This window comes from Oncorhynchus gorbuscha, linkage group LG22, assembly GCF_021184085.1.
Source record: "Oncorhynchus gorbuscha isolate QuinsamMale2020 ecotype Even-year linkage group LG22, OgorEven_v1.0, whole genome shotgun sequence".
NCBI classification, from domain to species: Eukaryota; Metazoa; Chordata; class Actinopteri; order Salmoniformes; family Salmonidae; genus Oncorhynchus; species Oncorhynchus gorbuscha.
Window position 1 is genome coordinate 27723263 of NC_060194.1, and position 22861 is coordinate 27746123.

General features: G+C 44.6%; 2 protein-coding genes across 2 annotated transcripts; one reads left to right on the forward strand and one right to left on the reverse strand.

The window, feature by feature from the left end:
* Nucleotides 1–6265: 6265 nt before the first annotated feature.
* On the forward strand, nt 6266–18974 carry dhx30 (DEAH (Asp-Glu-Ala-His) box helicase 30). The gene is given in 21 exon segments (XM_046321128.1): nt 6266–6449; nt 6700–6827; nt 7349–7459; nt 7581–7750; nt 7882–7999; nt 8146–8295; nt 8531–8683; nt 8796–9266; nt 9711–9812; nt 9814–10095; nt 11228–11303; nt 11425–11529; nt 12213–12388; nt 12646–12852; nt 12963–13044; nt 13211–13404; nt 13627–13786; nt 13991–14148; nt 14253–14353; nt 17653–17792; nt 18042–18974. Coding segments are annotated over 21 exon segments (3516 nt in total). The 5' UTR covers nt 6266–6280; the 3' UTR covers nt 18305–18974.
* LOC124009368 (alanine aminotransferase 2) lies at nt 18936–21447 on the reverse strand. Its single transcript, XM_046321133.1, has 7 exons — nt 21209–21447; nt 20989–21068; nt 20715–20851; nt 20041–20215; nt 19648–19803; nt 19337–19449; nt 18936–19151 (listed from the first exon to the last, which is right to left on the reverse strand). Exons 1-7 carry the CDS (start codon nt 21444–21446, stop codon nt 19061–19063), a joined length of 990 nt encoding a protein of 329 aa, XP_046177089.1. The 5' UTR covers nt 21447; the 3' UTR covers nt 18936–19060.
* Between the last annotated feature and the right edge of the window lie 1414 nt (nt 21448–22861).

Below are 22861 nucleotides of genomic sequence, written 5' to 3' on the forward strand. Positions count from 1 at the left end.
TTTGAGGACGCGGCCGGGGATGCCGTCTGGTTCGGCAGCCTTGCGAGGGTTTACACGTTTAAATGTTTTAGTCACGTTGACCGCGGTGAAGGAGAGGGTTTTGGTAGCGGGCTGTGTCAGTGGCACTGTATTGTCCTCGAAGCGAGCATAGAAGTTGTTTAGTTTGTCTGGGAGCAAGACATCGGTGTCCGCGACAGGGCTGGTTTTCTTTTTGTAATCCGTGATTGACTGTAGACCCTGCCACATACGTCTCGTGTTTGAGCCGTAGAATTGCAACTCCACTTTGTCTCTATACTGACACTTAGCTTGTTTGATTGCCTTGCGGAAGGAATAGCTACACTGTTTGTATTCAGTCATGTTTCTGGTCGCTTTGCCATGATTAAAAGCAGTGGTACGCACTTTCAGTTTTGCGCAAATGCTGCCATCAATCCACAGTTTCTTGTTGGGGAAGGTTTTAATTGTCACCGTGGGTACAACATCACCGATGCACTTGCTAATAAACTTGCTTACCGCTTGCTGGAACATATCCCAGTCCACGTGATCGAAGCAATCTTGAAGCGTGGAATCAGATTGATCGGACCAGCGTTGAACAGATCTGAGCACGGGCGTTTTCTATTTTAGTTTCTGTCTATAGGCTGGGAGCAACCAAATGGAGTTGTGGTCAGATTTGTTGAAAGGAGGGCGAGGGAGGTCTTTGTATGCGTCGTGGAAGTTAGAGTAGCAATGATCCAGAATTTTGCCAGCCTGGGTTGTGCATTCGATATGCTGATAAAATTTAGGGAGCCTTGTTTTCAGATTAGCCTTGTTAAAATCCCCAGCTACAATAAATGCAGCCTCAGGATACGTGGTTTCCAGTTTACATAGAGTCCAAGAAAGTTTTTTCAGGGCCATCGAGGTGTCTGCTTGGGGGGGGATATACAAAACTGTGATTATAATCTAATAGAATTTTCTTGGTAGATAATGCGGTCGGCATTTGATTGTAAGGAATTCTAGGTCAGGTGAACAAAATTACTTGAGTTCCTGTATGTTGCTATGATCACACCACGACTCGTTAATCATAAGGCATACACCCCTGCCCTTCTTCTTACCAGAGAGACGTTAATTTCTGTCGCCGCAATGCGCGAAGAAAGCGGGTGGCTGTACTGATTCTGATACCATATCCCGAGTGAGCCATGTTTTTGTGAAACAGAGAATGTTATAATCTCGGATGTCTCTCTGGAAGGCAACCCTTGCTCGAATTGCGTCTACCTTATTGTCAAGAGACTGGACATTGGCGAGTAGTATACTCGGGAGCGGTGAGCAATGTGCCCGTCTACGGAGCCTGACCAGAAGACCGATCCATCTGCACCTTCTGCAGCGCGTTGTTTTGGGTCGCCTACTGGAATCCGATCCATTGTCCTGGGTGGTGGTCCAAACAGAGGATCCGCTTCGGGAAAGTCGTAAAGTTGGTTAGTTGACCTTGCTCTTATATCCAGTAGCTCTTCCCGGCTGTATGTAATAAGACTTAAGATTTCCTGGGGTAACAGTGTAAGAAATAATACATTAAAAAAACAATATACTGCATAGTTTTCTAAGAACGTGAAGAGAGGTGACCATCTCTGTCGGCACCAGAGATGACTGATGATTGGCTGGGAGCAATTGATGATAAAAATATTGTGGGGGTGGTTTTGTTAGACTTCAGTGTGGCTTTTAAAATCGTTCATAGTCTGCTGCTGAAATAACATATGAGCTATGTCTTTACTTCCCCTGTTATATTGTGGATAAAGAGTTAGTTGTCTAATAGAACATAGAGGGTGTTCTTTAATGGAAGCCTCTCCAACATAATCCAGGTAGAATCAGGAATTCCCCAGGGCAGCTGTCTTGGCCTCTTACTTTTTTTCATCTTTACTAACGACATGCCACTGGCTTTGGGTAAAGCCAGAGTTTCTATGTATGCAGATGACTCAACGCTATACACGTCAGCTACTACAGCGACTGAAATGACTGCAACATTTAGCAAAGAACTCCAGTTAGTTTCAGAATGGGTGGCAAGGAATAAATTAGTCCAACATATTTCAAAACTAAAAGTATTGTATTTGGGACAAATCATTCACTATACCCTAAACCTCAACTTAATCTTGCAATGAATATTGTGGAAATTGAGCAAGTTGAGGTTACTAAACTGCTTGGAGTAACCCTGGATTGTAAACGGTCATAGTCAAAATACAACAGTAGCTAAAATGGGGAGAAGTCTGTCCATAATAAAGCAGTGCCCTGCCTTTTTAACAATACAATCAACAAGTCAGGTCCCACTGATATAGAATTTTGTAATCAATGTTCATAAATATCAATTATCCTTATATGTCTGCAACCCAGAGTGTGTAAAGTTCTGATTTAAATGAAACAGACAGAATTCCCAACTCACAATTATTCAAATCCAAGTTTATTCGCGAGAGCTCTACTGTGCGTATACAAAGATGTTCCTTTTATACATTCTTAATAGGTTAAGGAACCTCTTTGTTTTCTTTTGGCACACACATACATTTCTCTCTTCCCAGTCCAACCTAGTTGAACATATGTTTATCAGCTTTAATTACTCCTTGTCTATGCGACATAACCTCTAATCCCTAATGGGTAAGTTTCCGTGTAGATTTATTTAATCATTTATCTTCATCCTTTATAAATTATTTAAACACCTACAGGCCCTAGTTTTGTCGCACCTGGACTACTGTTCAGTTGTCTGGTCAAGTGCCACAAAGAGGGACTTAGGAAAATTACAATTGTCTCAGAACAGGGCAGCACGGCTGGCCCTTGAATGTGCACGTAGAGGTAACATTAATAATATCCATGTAAATCTCTCATGGCTCAAAGTGGAGGACAGATTGACTTCATCGCTACTTGTTTTTGTAAGAAGTGTTGACAAGATGAATGCATCGACTGTCTGTTTAAACTACTAGCACACAGCCCGGACAGCCATTGATACTCCACAAGACATGCCACCAGAGGTCTCTTAAACAATCCCCAAGTCCAGAACAGACTATGGAAGGCGCACAGTGCTACATAGAGCCATGACGACATGGAACTCTATTCCACATCAGGTAACTGATGCAATCAGATTTAAACAGACAAAAATACACCTTATGGAGCAGCGGGTACTGAGGATTCAACTGTTCTGCCTTACTATTATTCGACCATGCTGGTCATTTATGAACATTTGAACATCTTGGCCATGTTCTGTTATAATCTCCACCCGGCACAGCCAGAAGAGGACTGGCCACCCCACATAGCCTGGTTCCTCTCTAGGTTTCTTCCTGGGTTTTGGCCTTTCTAGGGAGTTTTTCCTAGCCACCGTGCTTCTACACCTGCATTGCTTGCTGTTTGGGGTTTTAGGCTGGGTTTCTGTACAGCACTTTGAGGTATCAGCTGATGTACGAAGGGCTATATAAATACATTTGATTTGATTTTGATTTGATTGACACACACAGGTACCGACACATGCATATGCACACCAAGGCTAGCACATGCACTCTACACGCACGTACATTGTAATATTGTTGTATGGTGGTATTACACATTTTGTATTGTATATATGTAGTGGTGTAATAATGTATGATGTAATATGATGTAATGTTTTATATTTTGTTTTACGTGTGATGTAAGTGCCTTAATGTGTTTGGACCCCAGGAAGAGTAGCTGCTGCGAGCTGCTGCTGCTGCTGACAAATACAAACCATTTTTAAAACCAAGAAAATCTACAAACCAGATGGTTACTGGGTCCAAACATGTTAATAAACCAGGATGGAATGGAAACTATGAATCATGCCTATCACCACCCGCTGTGCTCTCATCAGAGAAGTTACAAATCGAAAAACAGGCAGGTCACTAACCAGCCATTCAGGTCATTAAGGTACTTATAGGTCAGAAGGTCAATATCTGTTATAATTAGTTAATGACTGGGGACAGTCTGTTTACAGTGCCATCCTTTTTATTGTAAAACAGTTGTAATGATTTCTAAATACCACAATCAATTAAAGTTTATCATTATGCGGTAATGTTATTACTAAGACAGACTGGAATTCCCAGTCCTACCTGCCATGAGTAGCAGGTCAAATCAAATTGTAACGGCAGATCTAAGGATTGGACCAAGATGCAGCGTGGTAAGTGTCCATAATGTTTTTAATAAAGACAAATGAACACTCGAACAAAAAACAATAACGTGAAATCTACAAAAAACGAAACAGTACCATGTGGCGACAAACACACACACATGGAAACAAACACCCACAAACCAACAGTGAAACCCAGGCTACCTAAGTATGATTCTCAATCAGAGACTAACGACACCTGCCTCTGATTGAGAACCATACTAGCCCGAAACAGAATACCAAACATAGAAAAACAAACAGACTGCCCACCCCAACTCACACCCTGACCATACTAAATAAAGACAAAACAAAGGAAATAAAGATCAGAACGTGACCAAAATTTTATTGGTCACATACAAATGGTTAGCAGATGTTATTGTAGCAAAATGCTTGTGCTTCTAGTTCCGACAGTACAGGAATATCTAACAAGTAATCTAAGAATTCCACAACAACTACCTAATACACACAAATCTAATTAAAGGGATGGAATAAGAATATGTACATATAAATACATGGATGGGCCATGACCGACAGGCATAGACAAGATGCAATAGGTGGTATAAAATACAGTATATACATCTGAGATGAGTAGTGCAAGATATGTAAACATCATTATTAAAGTGGAATTAATATAGTGACTAGTGATCCAATGATTTCAAGTCTGTATGTAGGCCACAGCCTCTTTGTGTTAGTGATGGCTGTTAATACAGTCTGATGGCCTTGAGATAGAAGCTGTTTTTCAGTCTCTCGGTACCAGCTTTCATGCACCTGTACTGACTTCGCCTTCTGGATGATAGCAGGGTGAACAAGCAGTGACTCGGGTGGTCGTTTGCCCTGATGATCTTTTTGGCCTTCCTGTGACATCGGGTGGTGTAGGTAACCTGGAGGTCAGGTAGTTTGCCCCCGGTGAAGCAGTGTGCAGACCGCTCCACCCTCTGGAAAGCCCTGTGGTTGTGGGCGGTGCAGTTGCTGTACCAGGCGGTGATACAGCCCGACAGGTTGCTCTCAATTGTGCATCTGTAGAAGTTTGTGGGGTTTTGGTGACTAGCCAAATTTCAGGTTTCAGTTTCAGTTACAATACATACTGGCAGTACGTGGTCTTTCAAAAAGAGCATCACACAAATAGATTTTGCTTTAGGTAATGAGACACTCCACTATTCCATATTTTATGAGTTAAAAATCCATGTTTTGTAAATCACATAGGATTCTAACATTTTTTTTTCAATTTAAAAAAAATGTGTATTTTTATTTGACCTTTATTTAACTAGGCAAGTCAGTTAAGAACAAATTCTTATATTCAATGACGGCCTAGAAACAGTGGGTTAACTGCCTTGTTCAGGGGCAGAACAACAGATTTTTACCTTGTCAGCTCCCCGATTCTGTTACATTTTCTGTTACATCTTTTTGAATGAACAGTTCAAAAATATAGTTCTAATGCCTAAACACCTAAAACAAGAGTCAGTTCCATCAGTCAAGGGTATATTGTCTGAGCTCATAGACCATTATATACCCACAACAACCTCTAATCACCAGGCCTGTTTATCTATATCTAACCTTTATTTAACTAGGCAAGTCAGTTAAGAATCAATTATTATTTACAATGACGGCCTAGGAACAGTGGGTTGTCTGGGAACTGCCTTGTTCAGGGGCAGAATGACAGATTCAGCAGCTCAGGAATTCAATCTAGCAACCTTTTGGTTACTGGCCAATTGCGTTAACCACTAGGCTACCTGCCACCCCTGGCTGGGATGAGACCATCCACTCTCCAGCTGCTTATCAGTTTCTGACAGGTGGCATCACATTGAAGACTGATTGGCATCATACAGTAATGTTCTAACTGTAATAATAATTGCCATGTGGGCATTTAAGACAATGGTCATTTAAGGTCCATTGGCATTGCCTTATGGGCAATTTTAAGGGGGTCTTCTAAGAACTTGTCTGGTTAAATAAATAAATGAGTTAATGAATGAATATAAACTAACTGTACTTTCTTAATGATAATTTTTTTGTTTGTAAAATGCCACTTTACAGCAGTAACGTATTGTGGAGTGACACCTTTCCACTCCACGCCAGATGGTGGCAGTGTATGCACGTGTCATTACCTATTTCGTGTTGTCACTAAGGAAGTGCGAAGCAGCCGGCGTTTGTATTTCAAACATGGCGCTGCCCGGTTCAGTACTCGTGCGACTCAGAGCGTTGTGTAACCTTGGAAAATCTTTGGAGACAAGGAACACAATTGGACACAATTACAATCGGGTCCGGTGGTACAAGACAAAAGCCAAGAGCAATCAGGACACTGCAGCGTCATCGGGCCAGACAAGACGGGGTGAGGGAGAAATGCTGTTGAATTGAGTTGACTGGTGCTAGGTCCAAGCCGGAGAAAAGCACCTTGAGACATACGTTCAGAAGTAATCGTCATTAAAAGCTAGCTAGCTTACTGACCGAAAAGTTGCGTATATTGTCATTAGCTAGTTATCTACATGTCTCTATTTCAAGTTGTATGACAATGATATCTTGCTAAGTTGTCAAGATAGCTAGCTGAGTAATTGACCTCCGTCTTTCATCATTCATATCAGGTAGTGAGCTGCTGAAAGAGTTCCCTGAACCGAAGAGCCTGCTGTTTACCACCATATCCCGGTCGCTTGGGGTGTCTGACCTCTCCCAACACATCCAGTACCATTGCACAGAGGATGGGGATCTCAAGGTCAGAGACAAGGCATTAGGTGGACTATTGTAACCACGGGAGGCTGGTGAGGGGAGGACGGCTCATAATAATGGCTGGAATGGAGTGAATGCAACATGGAAATTCTGAGTGCTGCAGCGGTCTAAGGCACTGCGTCTCAATGTTAAAGGCGTCACTAAAGACATCATGTTTCGAATCCAGGCTGTATCACAACCGGCCGTGATTGGGAGTCCCATAGGGTGGCACACAATTGGCCCAGTGTTGTCCGGGTTTGGCCTGTGTAGGCCATCATTGTAAATAAGAATTTGTTCTTAACTGACTTGCCCAGTTAAATAAAGGTGACATTTAAAAATATATATATTTTTAAGTGTTTGATGTGATTGATACCGTTCTAGCTGTTACCATGAGCGGGTCCTCCGCAATTAAGGTGCCACCAGCCACCTGTGATTGCAACACATCTTGTTTGACAGATGATGCCTTTTCCCAAACAAAGTCCATTGTCTAAGAATTGTTTCACTGTTGCTATACGTGTCTGTTTTCAGAGAGCCACTGTCACACTCCTCTGGCCCAGCAAGATGGAGGTGGAGGGCTTTGCTCGCAAGAAGATTGATGCTGAACGATACGCTGCTGCTGCTGCCTGTCACAAGCTGAGGGTAAGAGAAAAGCCCTGCCCTTAAATAATTACAGCAGGACCTGTCTCACTTTGTACCAGGAGTATTGTGCATTGCTTACGTCAGTGTCTCTCACTTCTTTCCCTCCCTCTCATCTCTGCAGGAGATGGGTGTGCTGGGTCCAGGCAATCAGGTGGCCAGGAGGAGTGTGGGACGAGGGCGAGGACCACCACTGTCAGCCTTACAGGACCTGGAGGAGTGTCAGTGGACAGATGTCCATGTGCCTAGAAGAGACCTCCAGAATGGATCCTTGGAACCTTGCATACAATCAAGGTATTACAATCCTCCTGTTACTATGGATCCTACTCATTACCAATGTATTATGGCTTATACTTTGCTGATTTTGCAGGGGACCCGATTCACTTTTTAGTTGATGGTTTGGTTTATTGTGCTGCACATGTCAGTGTATACAGGGCACCTGAGGAGAATTCTGAGCTCTCCCAGGCTCTTTCCATGTTCGTAAATCCGAAAGCTCTGCTGACCAGGGTCATCCAGGTGGCCACGTCCTCCAACAGATTCAGGGTCAGTAACTGTCTCTGTCTCCTATAGGTCCAACATGCGCCATAATGCAGCCTGTCATAACAATTGTTATAAGCTATCATACAACCTGTCTAAAGCTAAGTCACTCATCTCTGAACTGTCACTCACTCTCCCGTTCTCCTCTACAGGAGCTGGTACAGTACAAGACAGTGGGCGGTAAGATGAAGAGATGTGAGCTGACCATGCGATGGCCAGAGGAGATTACATTTGTGGCCTCGGCTCTTCGCAGAGTCGAGGCAGAGAGGAGAGCTGCTGCACTGGCCTGTCTCAAACTGAAGGTGAGGACCACAGATGAAAGGGCACAGAGAATGAATCATGCATTTGTTTATAATAGGTCTGTTAGATTCTGTTTTCATACATGCATTCCCATACCAGGGTTGTGTTCATTAAGGCATGGAAGGGAACGTTTATGTTAAAACATATTTTGCAAAGGAATACAATTATAGGTGTCTTATTGCATCCATTTTGTTCCGTTTGGTGCTCAATGCTCAACTTTGTCTATACTCTCTCCAGAAAATGGAGCTGCTAGATGAGGACAACCAACCTCTGACCCATGCTAAGTACCACAAGGAGGAGATGCGTGAGGCGGGGCAGAGAGACAGACAGCCCTGCCATCTGGAGATACCCGAGTACTTGGAGCATAGCACCAGAGAATACCTCACACAGGTTGGTTATCCTGCATCATCAACACTGGAAAATCAGGCTGTGTAGCTAATGACATTGGCCAGGAATTTACTTCATTGCCTCTGTGTTTGTGCTCATGTCTTGAATTGTCCAGTATCCAGTGGCGACAGAGATGCAGAAGCTGTGGGAGGAGGAGGAGGAGAGAAGCCAGCAAAGGTTGAACCAGCAGGACGAAGAGGAGGAAGAGGACCTCGTCACAGACGCCATCACAGGCAGGCCATACCGGCCCCTCTCTACCCAGGAGGCCGAGCAGCTGAGCTCCGACCTACAGGAGGAGTGGGAGAGGGCAGGGCCTGGCCTGGGGGTGGAGCTCCCGGTCGACGCCCACCGGGAACGCGTTGTGTCAGCGGTGGAGTCCTCCAGGGTCATCGTGGTTGCTGGGGAGACGGGATGTGGCAAGACAACGCGTATCCCGCGCTTCCTTCTGGAGGGGCGTGTGCGGGGCGGGGATGGAGCGGAGTGTAACATCTTGGTCACCCAACCTCGGAGGATTAGCGCTGTGTCAGTGGCTCACCGTGTTGCCCACGAGATGGGCCCCGCCCTCAAGCGCTCTGTAGGGTATCAGGTGAGTTACAGGGAGCATGCTGTTTATAATTAGATCAAATGCTGTTGTCACCAGAATCACTCACTGACTAACCATTAGGGCTGGTACAATACCATTATTGCAATACTCGTTAGTATCCTGGCAAGGAAACAAAACATGAATTGGATTTAACCTCTAGGAAAATGGCCCAGATGTTGGAAACACAACATTATGTTGTCATTCAGTCACATGTATTTATTTTCCAAGCTGTAGCACACAATATTTTACAGACAGCAAGATTTTAAAAGACCGAAGAGTTCGGTCTGCTTCGTGTTTACGTTTTTGCCATCAACATTTTTTGCGATACTCGTATCGTCCCGCCCTACTAACATTTCAGCTGTCACTCCCTCTACTGTAGATCAGCTTCTCTCGTTCATTGGACATTCGCGCTGTCACTCACTCTCCCATGACCCCCCCACCCTCTAGGTGCGTCTGGAGAGCCGTCCCCCGGAGCACAGCGGTGGGGCCCTTCTCTTCCTGACGGTGGGGGTGTTACTGAGGAAGCTGCAGGGTAACGCCTCCCTGAGGGGGGGTAAGCCATGTGGTGGTGGATGAGGTCCACGAGAGGGACGTCAATACGGACCTGCTGCTGGCCCTGCTGCGACCCGCTCTAAGGGACAACGCCAACCTCCGTGTCGTGCTGATGAGCGCCACAGGGGATAACCAGAGGCTGGCCCAGTACTTCGGGGGCTGCCCCGTGGTCAGTGTTCCCGGGTTCATGCACCCTGTCAGGGATCGGTACCTGGAGGAGGTCCTTAGGGAGATGGGGAGACCACCGCTACCCCCGGCAAGGACAGACCTGCAGGGACGGGTGAGTAAGGTGATAACTGCTGAGGGGTGGACGTTGGTAGTTTTTCAATAATTGATGGCGCTTGTACATTCCTGCCTGTTTTCTTTCATATGTACACTACCGTTCACAAATTTGGGGTCACTTAGAAATGTCCTTTCTTTTGTCCATTGAAATAACATCAAATTGATCATAAATACAGTGTAGACATTGTTAATTTTGTAAATGACTATTGTAGCTGGAAATGGCTGATTTTTAAATATTTTTTATGGGATATCTACATAGGCGTGCAGATGCCCATTATCAGCAACCGTCACTCCTGTGTTCCAATGGCACATTGTGTTAGCTAATCCAAGTTTATTATTTTAAAAGGCTAATTGATCATTAGAAAACCCTTTTGCAATTATGTTAGCACAGCTGAAAACTGTTGTCCTGATTTTTAAAGACGCAATAAAACTGGTCTCCTTTAGAGTAGTTGAGTATCTGGAGCATCACATGTGGTTTCTATTACAGGCTCAAAATGGCCAGAAACAAATAACTTTCTTCTGAAACTCGTCAATCGATTCCATGCGAGAAATTGCCAAGAAACTGAAGATCTCGTACAACGCTGTGTACTACTCCCTTCACAGAACAGCACAAGCTGGCTCTAACCAGAATAGAAAGTGGGAGTCCCCGGTGCACACCTGAGTAAGAGGACACAAGTCCTCACAAGTCCTCAACTGGCAGCTTCATTAAATAGTACCCACAAAACACCAGTCTCAAAGTGAAGAGGCGATTCTGGGATGCTGGCCTTCTAGGCAGAGTTCCTCTGTCCAGTGTCTGTTCTTTTGCCCATCTTAATCTTTTATTTTTATTGGCCAGTCTGAGATATGGCTTTTCGAACCCACAAATGCTGATGCTCCAGATACTCAACTAGTCTAAAGAAGGCTAGTTTTATTGCTTCGTTAAATCAGAACAACAGTTGTCAGCTGTGCTAACACAACATGCCATTGGAACACAGGAGTGATGGTTGCTGATAATGGGCGTACACCTAATGTATATATTCCATAAAAAATCTGCCGTTTCCTTTCAAAAACGAGGACATTTCTAAGTGACCCCAAACTTTTGAACGGTAGTGTATATGTTTGTTCATAAATTGTGTTTCTATGTTTTTTAGGAGAAGAATGATGCCACGCCAGACCTGGACCTAGTAGCTAATGTGATAGAGCACATCCACAGACAGGGAGAGCCAGGTAACCAACAGTTCAACACTCCCTTAGTTTTACTCTTTGTTCCCCTTGTCTCTCCATGTCTGCTAAGCTAAGGTCTGATCCAACTGATGGTTGATTAATTGATTGTTGAATTCTCTTACAGGTGCAGTGCTGTGTTTCCTACCAGGTTGGCAGGACATTAAGGCCGTCCAGAAGAGATTAGAGGAGAAGCCAACCTTCCAGTCTGGCTCTCAAATGATCCTACCATGTAAGGACTGGATAAGGGGTCTGTCTTTGGTTTCTGTCCTGCTGCCCATTCACAACATGCTACCTGTATTATTCCTGGTCAGATCACAATGTGACATAGTAAGGAAATAATTCTGAACATAATTAAAATGTAGTGCACAAGGAACGGTCTTGAGACTGGATTATAATAAAGTAATGTCTCTGCTCCTCCTCTGTCTGTCCAGTACACTCAAGTATGTCAGTGTTAGCAATTTGTTATTCCTCAATAAGCAAATCAGGGGGAGAAAAATAGGTTTATTTAGAGAGGATAAATCAAGATGTAATGCTGGGAGGTAGATGTTCAGTCTCCCCTGTTCTCAGCTTTTCTCCACTGAACGAAGGAACAGGATGCCATTTAAAACCCCCCACCCTAGCCTGGAGTTGACCAATCAAGTCCTTGCAGTACAACTTGGCCAATGGCCAAATAACAAGTATCCTGCCCCCGAATCAATGTAGAGGACATAGTACACACAGCTCTGAGTTCAGGAGTGACATTCCAGAGATTCTAAACCGCTGTTGAACTGAGACCCAACTCCTATTTACAATTCCCTATTAACCATTAGTACTATATTTAGTTTGGTACTCTCGTCCTCGCATCCTCTCAAACTCTGTTTATTTATCTTCAAAATATTCTTATATTAGTGACCCCATGTTCTCTCTGTCCAGTACACTCAAGTATGTCGGTGGGTGACCAGCAGACCGTGTTCCAGCGCCCTCCTGAGGGCCGGAGGAAGATCGTCCTGGCCACCAACATCGCTGAAACCTCTATCACCATCGACGACATTGTTCACGTAGTAAACGCGGGCTCTCAGAAGGAGCAGAACTACGACACACGGACCAAGGTAGGTGACGGTCACTTCTGTCACAGTGAATAGATCATATAGCCATTAATGCAGAAACGGTATCTTAAAGCACCTCAATAGAGGACAATAGTGCTCTCCTAAAAAATCCCTGTTTCCAATTTTTTAAGATTGTGTATGGAAAAAAAAACATTCCTAGTACTTACAGGAGCCGCCAAGCTGGGGTTCGTAAATCCAACTGGTGGTTGACTATAATATACTAGTGTGGTGTTGCAAAGCTCTGTCTTGCTGGTCCCCAGGTGTCATGTCTAGACACAGTCTGGATCTCGCGCTCCAACGTCACTCAGCGTAGAGGGAGGGCGGGGCGATGCCAGCCCGGACATGCCTACCACCTGTTCCCACGGCAACGCCTGGAATCAATGACGACCTTCCCTGTGCCTGAGATCCTACGCACCCCTCTGGAGAGCCTGGTGGTACAGGCCAAGATCCACAGCCCCCACTGCAAGGTGAAGGGATTTGACAGAGGAACGATGTAGGGGTTTAAGAGCCAGTCAATGTAATTGTGAGATCTCTGCATGTAGTCACACATTGATGTTCCCTTGGTGGGTCTCTCCAGGCAGTGGATTTCTTATCGCAGGTGTTGGACAGCCCAGAGCGAGAGGCTGTGACCGATGCTGTTCGCAACCTGCAAGAGATTGGTAAGACTCTCTAATGATCTGTCTTCACATGATGAAAAACATTTTCATCCTGATTGTTTCAGTTGGGATTTACAAATCATTCAAAAGGCCAAGTATATGCGTGTGTGTTACTGGTGTTTTTACTGGTGTTTTGTTCTTAGTACTCCTCTCCCCTCCCTCTCCCTAGGTGTTCTGGACAAGACAGAGGCCCTGACTCCCCTGGGGGAGAGAGTAGCCTGTCTGTCCTGTGACCCGCGCCTGGGGAAGGTGCTGGTGCTTGCTGCTCTGTTCCGCTGTGTCCTGCCCCTGCTGTCAGTCACAGCCTGTCTCACCAGAGACCCTTTCCACAACAGCATGCAGAACAGAGCCCTGGTCGCTAAGGTCAGACACTGACTCAGTCCACATCCACTTGGGCAGTTTTAATTATAGATCCATAACAACCTGCAAAGTTCACATTTCTATTGCAGTGTAAATCTCTGCTGGTCATTTCTTTATTTATGATCTAAGTTAGTCTTTTATTTTGAATTACACTAGTTGATTTTCTGTCACATTTTATCAATATTTTCTTCCCCTCCATCTCTCTTTCTACTTCCTTCCCTCCAGGCTAAGGAAGACCTGGGAGGTTCAAGCTACAGTGATTACCTGGTGTTCAGTCGAGCCGTGTTGGGCTGGAGGAGTGTTCAGCAAGAGAGGGACAGAGAGACCAGACAGGACTACTTGAACAGATACACACTGTCTGGAGCCGGCCTGCGCTTCATCAATGGTGAGAGAGACAGAGACATTGGGTAAACTCCTGGCTGTCGGGTTTTTCCTTACCTTGTGACCTGACCAGGTAAAACTCCGTGCCCTCGTCATTGGTTCAGTCAGTTCTCTGGCTGACCCAGGTTGTTGAGTGTCTCCCATAGATATTCATATTCCATATATTTTCATATGTTTTTATTAATCATTGATGTCTTGTGTGTTCCAGGTCTGACTTCCCAGTTCAGTGAGAACCTCCTTGAGGCTGGGCTGGTGGAGCGTTCAGCTGACTGCCAGAGATCCTCCTCCCTCTACAACCAACACAGCCACCAGGATGAGCTGGTCAAGGCTGTGCTGCTGGCCGGACTCTACCCCAACCTCATACAGGTACACATCTACATCTCAAACAGAAGAATGACGGTCTGCGGGTTCCTATAGCTTAAACTATGCACTCAGCATCCTGACTCATCTGTTATGTTTCTGTGCCTCAGGTGAAAAGGGGAGCAGTGACCAAAGGTCGCTTCCGTCCCAACAGCCTGTCCTTCCGTACGCAGAGTGGCCCAGTGCTCATACACCGCTCCTCCGTCAACAGGTGTGTGTGTGTGTGCGTTAAGCGCTGCATGGTCAATCTGACGTCTGCAGGGCGTTCATGCTTCTTGCGCTTTGTGGAGCAGAGCTGTTGTGAGGGAAGTTGTCAAGGAAGTGAGTTTGTGTTTATACAGGACCTCCCGCCCCCACCTACCGTCAACCAAACATGTTAATGCGGAGCTATATCAAATCAAGTTTTATTGGTCACATTCACGTGGTTAGCAGATGTTAATGCAAGTACAGCGAAATGCTTATGCTTCTAGTTCCGACAATGCAGTAATAACCAACGAGTAATCTAACCTAACAATTTCACAACAGCTACCTTATACACACAAGTGTAAAGGGATGAAGAATATGTACATAAAGATATATGAATGAGTGATGGTACAGAACGGCATCGGCAAGATGCAGTAGATGGTATCGAGTACAGTATATGAGATGAGTAATGTAGGGTATGTAAACATTTATATTAAGTGGCATTGTTTAAAGTGACGAGTGATACATTTTTTCCGTGTATAGCAGCAGCCACTCAATGTTAGTGATGGCTGTTTAACAGTCTGATGGCCTTGAGATAGAAGCTGTTTTTCAGTCTCTCGGTCTCAGCTTTGATGCACCTGTACTGGCCTCGCCTTCTGGATGATAGCGGGGTGAACAGGCAGTGGCTCGGGTGGTTGTTGTCCTTGATGATGGCCTTTCTGTGACATCGGCTGGTGTAGGTGTTCTGGAGGGCAGGTAGTTACGGAGGTCATTTTGACCTCTGCATGCCTCCGCAATTGCATCACACCCTCCATATGGAGTCTCCTAGCTCATTTTCGCATCAAGCATAAATTGGCTCTTAGTGTGTGTGTGTTACGATTAGAGGTCGACCGATTAATCGGAATGGCCGATTAATTAGGGCCGATTTTCAAGTTTTCATAACAATCAGAAATCTGTATTTTTGAGCTCCGATTTGCTGATTTTCTTTATTTTACTTTTTACATTTTTTTATTTATACTTTTTTTTTTTACTAGGCAAGTCAGTTAAGAACACATACTTATTTTCAATGACTGCCTGGGAACGGTGGGTTAACTGCCTCGTTCAGGGGCAGAACGACAGATTTTCACGTCAGCTCGGGGGATCCAATCTTGCAACCTTACAGTTAACTAGTCCAACGCAATTAACGACCTACCTCTCTCGTTGCACTCCACAGGGAGACGCGAATGCAGTAAGCCAGGGTAAGTTTCTAGCTAGCATTAAACCTATCTTATAAAAAACAAGCAATCATAATCACTAGTTAACTACACATGGTTGATGATATTACTAGATATTATCTAGCGTGTCCTGTGTTGCATATAATCTGACTGAGCGGTGGTAGGCAGAGGCAGACGCGTAAACATGAATTCAAACAGTACTTTAGTGCCTTTTGCCAGCAGCTCTTCGTTGTGCATCAAGCATTGCGCTGTTTATGACTTCAAGCCTATCAACTCCCGAGATGAGGCTGGTGTAACCGAAGTGAAATGGCTAGCTAGTTAGCGCGTGCTCTGAGACTATGCTAAGCTATGCTGTTGCACTGGCAATACTAAAGTGCCTATAAGAACATCTAATAGTCAAAGGTTAATGAAATACAAATGGTGTAGAGGGGAATAGTCCTATAATTCCTATTAATAAATACAACCTAAAACTTCTTACCTGGGAATATTGAAGACTCATGTTAAAAGGAACCACCAGCTTTCATATGTTCTCATGTTCTGAGCAAGGAACTGAAACGTTAGCTTTCTTACATAGCACATATTGCACTTTTACTTTCTTCTCCAACACTTTGTTTTTGCATTATTTAAACCAAATTCAAATTTATTTATATAGCCCTTCGTACATCAGCTGGTATCTCAAAGTGCTGTACAGAAATCCAAGCCTAAAAACCCAAACAGCAAGCAATGCAGGTGTTGAAGATGTTTCAGTGATGAACATGTTTCACTATTTATTTGAGGCTACATTGATTTTATTGATGTATTATATTAAAATAAGTGTTCATTCATTATTGTTGTAATTGTCATTATTACAAATAAAACAAAAATTAAATCGTCCGATTTTAATCGGTATCGGCTTTTTTGGTCCTCCAATTATCGTTATTGGCGTTGAAAAATCATAATCTGTCGACCTCTAGTTACGATGTGATTGCTCTGTGTCTGGGCACGTACACTACATGACCAAAAGTATGTGGACACCCACCCTTTGCTGCTGTAACAGCCTCCACTCTTCTGGGAAGGCTTTCCACTAGATGTTGGAACATTTCTGCGGGGATTTGCTTCCATTCAGTCTCAAGACCATTAGTGAGGTCAGCACTGATGTTTTATGGTTAGGCCTGGCTCGCAGTCGGTTTTCCATTTCCTCCCAAAAGGTGTTCGTTGAGGTCAGGGCTCTGTGCAGGCCAGTCAAGTTCTTCCACACCAATCTCGACAAATCATTTCTGTATGGAGCTCGCTTTGTGCACAGGGGCATTGTCATGCTAAAACAGGAAAGGGCCTTCCCCAAACTGTTGCCACAAAGTTGGATTCACAGAGTCGCCTAGAATGTCATTGTATGCTGTAACGTTAAGTTTTCCCTTCACTGGAACTAAGAGGCCAAGCCCGAACCATGACAACAGCGCCAGACCATTATTCCTCCTCAACCAAACTTTACAGTTGGCACTATACATTCGGGTAGGTAGCTTTCTCCTGGCATCCCCCAAACCTAGTCGTCCTTCGGACTGCCAGATGCTGAAGCGTGATTCATTACTCCAGAGAACGCGTGTCCAATGGTGGCGAGATTTACACCACTCCAGCCGACGCTTGGCATTGCTCAAAGTGATCTTAGCCTTGTGTGCGGCTGCTCGGCCATGGAAACCCATTTCACAAAGCTCCCAACGAACAGTTATTGTACTGACGTTGCATCCAGAGGCAGTTTGGAACTCGGTAGTGGGTTTTTGCAACCGAGGACAGACTATTTTTACGCACTTCAGCACTCTGCAGTCCGGTTCTGTTAGCTTGTGTGGCCTGCCACATTGAGGCTGAGCCGTTGTTGCTCCTAGACATTTCCACTTCACAATAACAGCAGTTACAGTTGAGCGGGGCTGATCTAGAAGGGCAGACATTTGACCAACGGACTTGTTGTAAAAGTGCCAATGCCATTCTACTGCCAATTGCATGGCTGTGTGCTTGATTTTATACACCTGTCAGCAATGGGTGTGGCTGAAATAGCTGAATCCACTAATTTGAAGGGTGTCCACATACTTTTGTGTGTGTGTGTGTGTGTGTGTATTAAGAACCCAATCTTGTCTTATTCCAGGGGAGAGGAGCAGTTCCCAAGTCGCTGGCTGACCTTCTTCAGTGCAATCAAGTCCAACGGTAACGTCTTCATCAGAGACTCCTCAGCAGCCCACCCCCTCGCCCTACTGCTGCTCACCGACTGTGATATCACTGAGAGAGGTATAATTCAATTCAGTACCATTTTATGAATCCTAGAGTGGCATTAAACTGCTGGTACTGTAGAGATCTCACCAATTACTGCACGTAGACTTGCGCTGACGCTGCAGATATGTTGTTGAGGGCCTCACTAGCTTTATCGATACCAATGACTATTGAGTGGAATTGTTATAAAGGATGTTAGAATCCAGTCAAATAGTGTAAAAGGGATATTTCCTTGTTTCCTCTCTTTAACACTCTCCTGCCTCTCAGTGAATGGTGACCGTGTGGAGGTGGCGTTCCCGGGGCGGTCGCTGGTACGCTGTGAGCTGTCTGTCCAGACATGGGAGCTGCTGTGGGAGCTACGCTCCTCCATCCAGACCATGCTGTACCGCAACCTCCGCCCACACAGCTCAGCCAATTACATCACACAGGATGGCAAGCTCATCTCGCTATTGGTGGAGCTGCTGAACAATACTGAGTCCAATACAGACGCCCAGCCAAACGGTGGCCACAGTGACTCTGAGGTAGACTGATTCACTCGCATTGGAATAAAGGAATGTCAAAGCACTGTGGATGGAGTACTGCTTTGTGACCTGAAAAAACTCTGGCTGTAGCAAGAGTCCATAGATTTTTCTGGTCAGGAAAAAAGTACCAAAGCAAAATGCTCGGGGCACGGTCTGCTGACAAATCTGAGAAGACATGTAATATCGGTTAACTGTACAATACTATCCATAGTTCACTACCCATTCTAAATGTCCTATATCTCCTCACCTGAGAAATAATGAGAAAATGTTTGAAAATATAGATGAATGGGAACACTGAGTTTACAATGGAGTTCAGGAAAATACATCATGCCCTGAAGGTTTGACTCTTAAACTAAATTTCAAGAGCCCCGTTTTAAATACGAGTGAACTCACGGTACTGTAAATACTACTGTGATTGCTCTCTATATGGGAGGAAATATATTTGTTTGACTATATTATGGACTCAAGTATATTTTGTTTTTTGAAAAGCAGAAGTTGAATGAATCTGCCTGTTAATGAGTGTCTAGTGACCTGTGCACTACAGCGAGACGGTGTCAAGAGGACGGTGTCAAGAGGACGGTGTCAAGATGACAAAATAATGATTACATGAATGTATTGTTAACCATTATTTTTTATTTAAATATGGTCTGTTGAATGATAAAGATGTTAAACAATGTTACTGGTTGCACTTTTCTTCTCTGTACTGTGATTGTGTCTGAAGTTAAATGTATTATTCATCTTTGGGCTGTAAGGTTAAGCCAATTTTCAGGAGAACTCCTTGAGGAAGTGCAGGTGGAAGTTCTTCAGGCGTTTCAGTACCTCTTCCATGGTCTCCACTGGGGTCATGACAAACAGTCTACAGAGAGAGATGAGAACAAATCAGTGGGGAAGTATAACCATTTAAATAGAATGATGAGGCTAATGCTATGCTTCCCTGTTCATTTGCATAGGATGAGTAGTGGATATGGAGCCATTGACTACTGGAGTGTTTTATGGTGACATTTCTATGTCCAGAAGCTGTTGACAGAGAGAGGATTGTACCTGATGTGGTGGGTGCCTTCCTTCTGTCCATACTCACACCCCGGTCCCACACACACTCCTGCCTCCTCTAGTAACCGTTTACAGTACCACAGGTCAGGCTGCATCCCCACCACCTGCAATGGAAAACAGAAAACTCACATATATAAGAGATCAAATCATTAACTCCAGAGTATTTAGAATTAATCAGATGTTGAATCACATGTTTTTCCTCCAAAAGGTGAATGTCTCTTGAAATGCCCATATGACAAACAGCAGTAGTCATTCTAGTGCTCTACCTGACCATACAGTGTACTATTTGCCCCATGACAAACCTTGGCCTTCTCAATGGCTGCTTGGGGTAGATACAGCCGGGGAAATACGAAAGCTCCTCCCATCATCGGCTGACAGCTGATCCCTGGGATATTGTTCAGAAACTCTGGGACCCAGTTCATGTTATGGACCAGCATGGCCCGGATAGACTGGGTCTCCTGGCGGAGATGGGAGAGAAGGACACTGGGAGAGCATATTGTATGGGACACTGAGGTGCCGTTGTGAATAGGGAAAGGAATACATTTGTTTGATTTTGATGAACTATTTCTTATTTTAGAGACTTCAATGATAGTGCTCTACAATCATTAAACTACTTGTGACTAAATGTTACATGGCATATGCAATCTATTAAGCCTAACGTCATACTGTCATACATCTATTTTGATGGGTCTCACCTGGGCATAGACCGGGTATGAGGGGTCCCCTGGCCTGGGAGGGTTAGCCATGAGCTCCAGGGCTAGCTGACCAGTCACAGGGGCACAGATGTCAGTGGAAAAGAGGGTGTAGGCGTACCTCATGACGGCGGGGTCAAGGTTCACCAGCTCCACATACCCCCCGCGAAGCCCACACCTGTGCAGGGAGGAGACACATACAGAGTAGTGGTCAAACGCTGGCCTGCTGGTTTCAGTACAGGCTTTTACACCATAGGAAGACTGAAGTGGATCTCTTAGGGAACTGCCAGCTATTTTATTTACTTTCGTCACTATTGAGTTTGTGTTGGCAGCTCATATATTGTCTAAGATGGCACTAATCCATGTTTGCTCTAACGCTCATGCTGAAGGAATTTGACCATTCTAACGAAGTAGTAGGCTAGTAGCTAATTACTTAATTAAGTAGTTAATGGGGTAATACGATACAGATCATTGTAGAGTACAGTAGGCTATAGTATGTATGAATCCTTCCTCATCTCATTCATCCAGCAGCATTCTAATAGATGCATCATGGTGGCATTCTGAACTTTAGACCAGTCAATTACAAAACCTCCTAATACAGTTCACCTTCAGTTGAATGCATGAATCCGTTAGTCTATTGCCTTAGAAGACAGACAGTGCTGCTGTACCATACTCACTCTCCCATGAAGCCTTTGGATGCTGAGTGGAAAGAGGCCAGCTCCACTGTGTGAGAGAGCGGAGGCCCCATCTCAGACAGAACCTTCTTATAGGAGACAAACTCACTGCCCTCCCTGAACACACTTTCCTGATACACCTGTGGATCAAATGAAACAGCGAGGGGTGCGTGGAAGACAGAACAACAACTCACTACATAGTCAATATAGAGGGAAGTGAAATATTTGTGATTGAAAATAAGCGATTTGCCAGGCGAAAGTATAGACAGGAAGTCACCTCATCAGCCATGAGGAAGAGTCTCTCCTCAGCAGCGAATCGGATCACCTTTTCAATACACTTCCTGCTCTGAACATGACCTAGCAACAACAAAACAAATGAGACTATCCATAAATACTGCTGAGGTAACTTGGCTGCAAAAAGGTTTATACATTCTTCATAGGGACAAATAGTGGGGTACTACTGTATCAACCATCATGGAACCGGAACAACTCGTTACCTGTAGGATTCCCCGGGTTGATGACATACAGGGCAACTGTGTTGCAGACACCCTTAGAGGCCTGTAATGCTCTGCGTAGCTCCTCCACCTCCATTGCCCAACCCTGCTCCTCATCTAGGTAGTAGGGAACAACGGCTACACCAAACCTTTGCAACATCATTTTGAAGGAAGAGTAGGTGGGCACAGCGGTCAGCACACCTGTCGGAAGTGAGGCCTGATTGTGGAAGTCAGCCAGCATCTTCAACACTTGCTAAAAACAGAAAATAGAGAGGGAAAGATGAATGAGAGACATGGTGATGATGATGATGATGATGATGGGGAAGATGATTCTCACCATTATTGACCTTTGAGAGCCAGAGGTCATGAAGATATTCTCGGGGGACGATGGTACACCACCATCTCGTCGAGAGATGAAGTTGGACACACTGCACTGTATATAAGAGATACCACCAGTGGGTGTGTATGAGCCTGATAAGATAGAGAAGAAGAACAAACACAGGTAAACACATACCAGCCAGGTCACCTGTGATACAAGTCAGTATTCAACGTCCATCCATGTCTGAGGATGTCGGGAGATGATGTGTAAATTGTCCAGTAGAGGCAACAGTGAGCACTTGCCTTCAAGTAGTTTTCATTTTGCTAAGGTGATGGCTGTGAGCAACTGCCTCTGGTGCCAAATTTTTTGTTTTAAGCCTATCCTAACCTTAACCATTCAGAGTTGATGCCTAACATTAAAAAGTCAGAGTTAATGCCTAAACTTAAACCTAAGAATTCACAGTTAATGCTTGTAGCATATACTGGATTTAACAGCTAACAGGACCCAATTGCAGTCCACCTTACCTACACTCCCCCCATCACATGCTCCCAGCAGGCTTTGGACCCTCTGTCTAACGTCCCCTGGCAGATTGTAACTGTGGATCAACTGAGGGTAGAGGCAGGCTGCAAGAACCTGGCACACACACACACACACACACACACACACACACACACACACACACACACACACACACACACACACACACACACACACACACACACACACACACACACACACACACACACACACACACACACACACACAGGTTTAAAGCAAAACAGCAAATACACCATATTTAGACAGGCAGGGTTATCAGTGGACACTCAGGAGGACATTACCTGTCGGACGAAGGTCAAGGGTTGGACCCCTCCTCTGTGTTTGTCTCCCCAGCTGACATCTATCACATCCTTACAGGGCTTCCTCCCTCCCTATCAGAAACAGATGACATACTGCAGTGTAAGTCCATGTATATATATTAGCTGTATACTACATTGTGTTTTACGTGAATATGCAATGAACTGTATGCACAAGTCAACATATATCTAGCTATTCTATGTCTGAAATAATAGGCATACATGTGACTTCAGAATCAAGGTCACTAACATCAGATCAGGGTCCGGTTTCCCAAAACCTAAGGCTAAGTTCATCTTTAGAACCTTCGTAGGAGCATTATTAAATATCCGAGCTGTTTCCTAAAACCATTGTTACTAAAGTTGCACTGGAAGACGCTCGATATTTACCGACTGACTGCCTCAAACCACTAGTAGAACAACTAAGTGCGTTGTCAGAGGCTTTTTTGCCCTTGCGCATCACTTTATACACAGACGATCTAAACT

Coding starts and splice junctions, on each gene's coding strand:
- LOC124009368 (XM_046321133.1), bottom strand. CDS start 21,446: ATGCTGGCTGACTTCCACAATCAGGCCTCACTTCCGACAGGTGTGCTG. Junction 20,216..20,714: donor TCCAAAGGCTTCATGGGAGA/GTGAGTATGGTA, acceptor CTCCCTGCACAG/GTGTGGGCTTCGCGGGGGGT. Junction 19,152..19,336: donor GAAGGCACCCACCACATCAG/GTACAATCCTCT, acceptor CTCTCTCTGTAG/ACTGTTTGTCATGACCCCAG.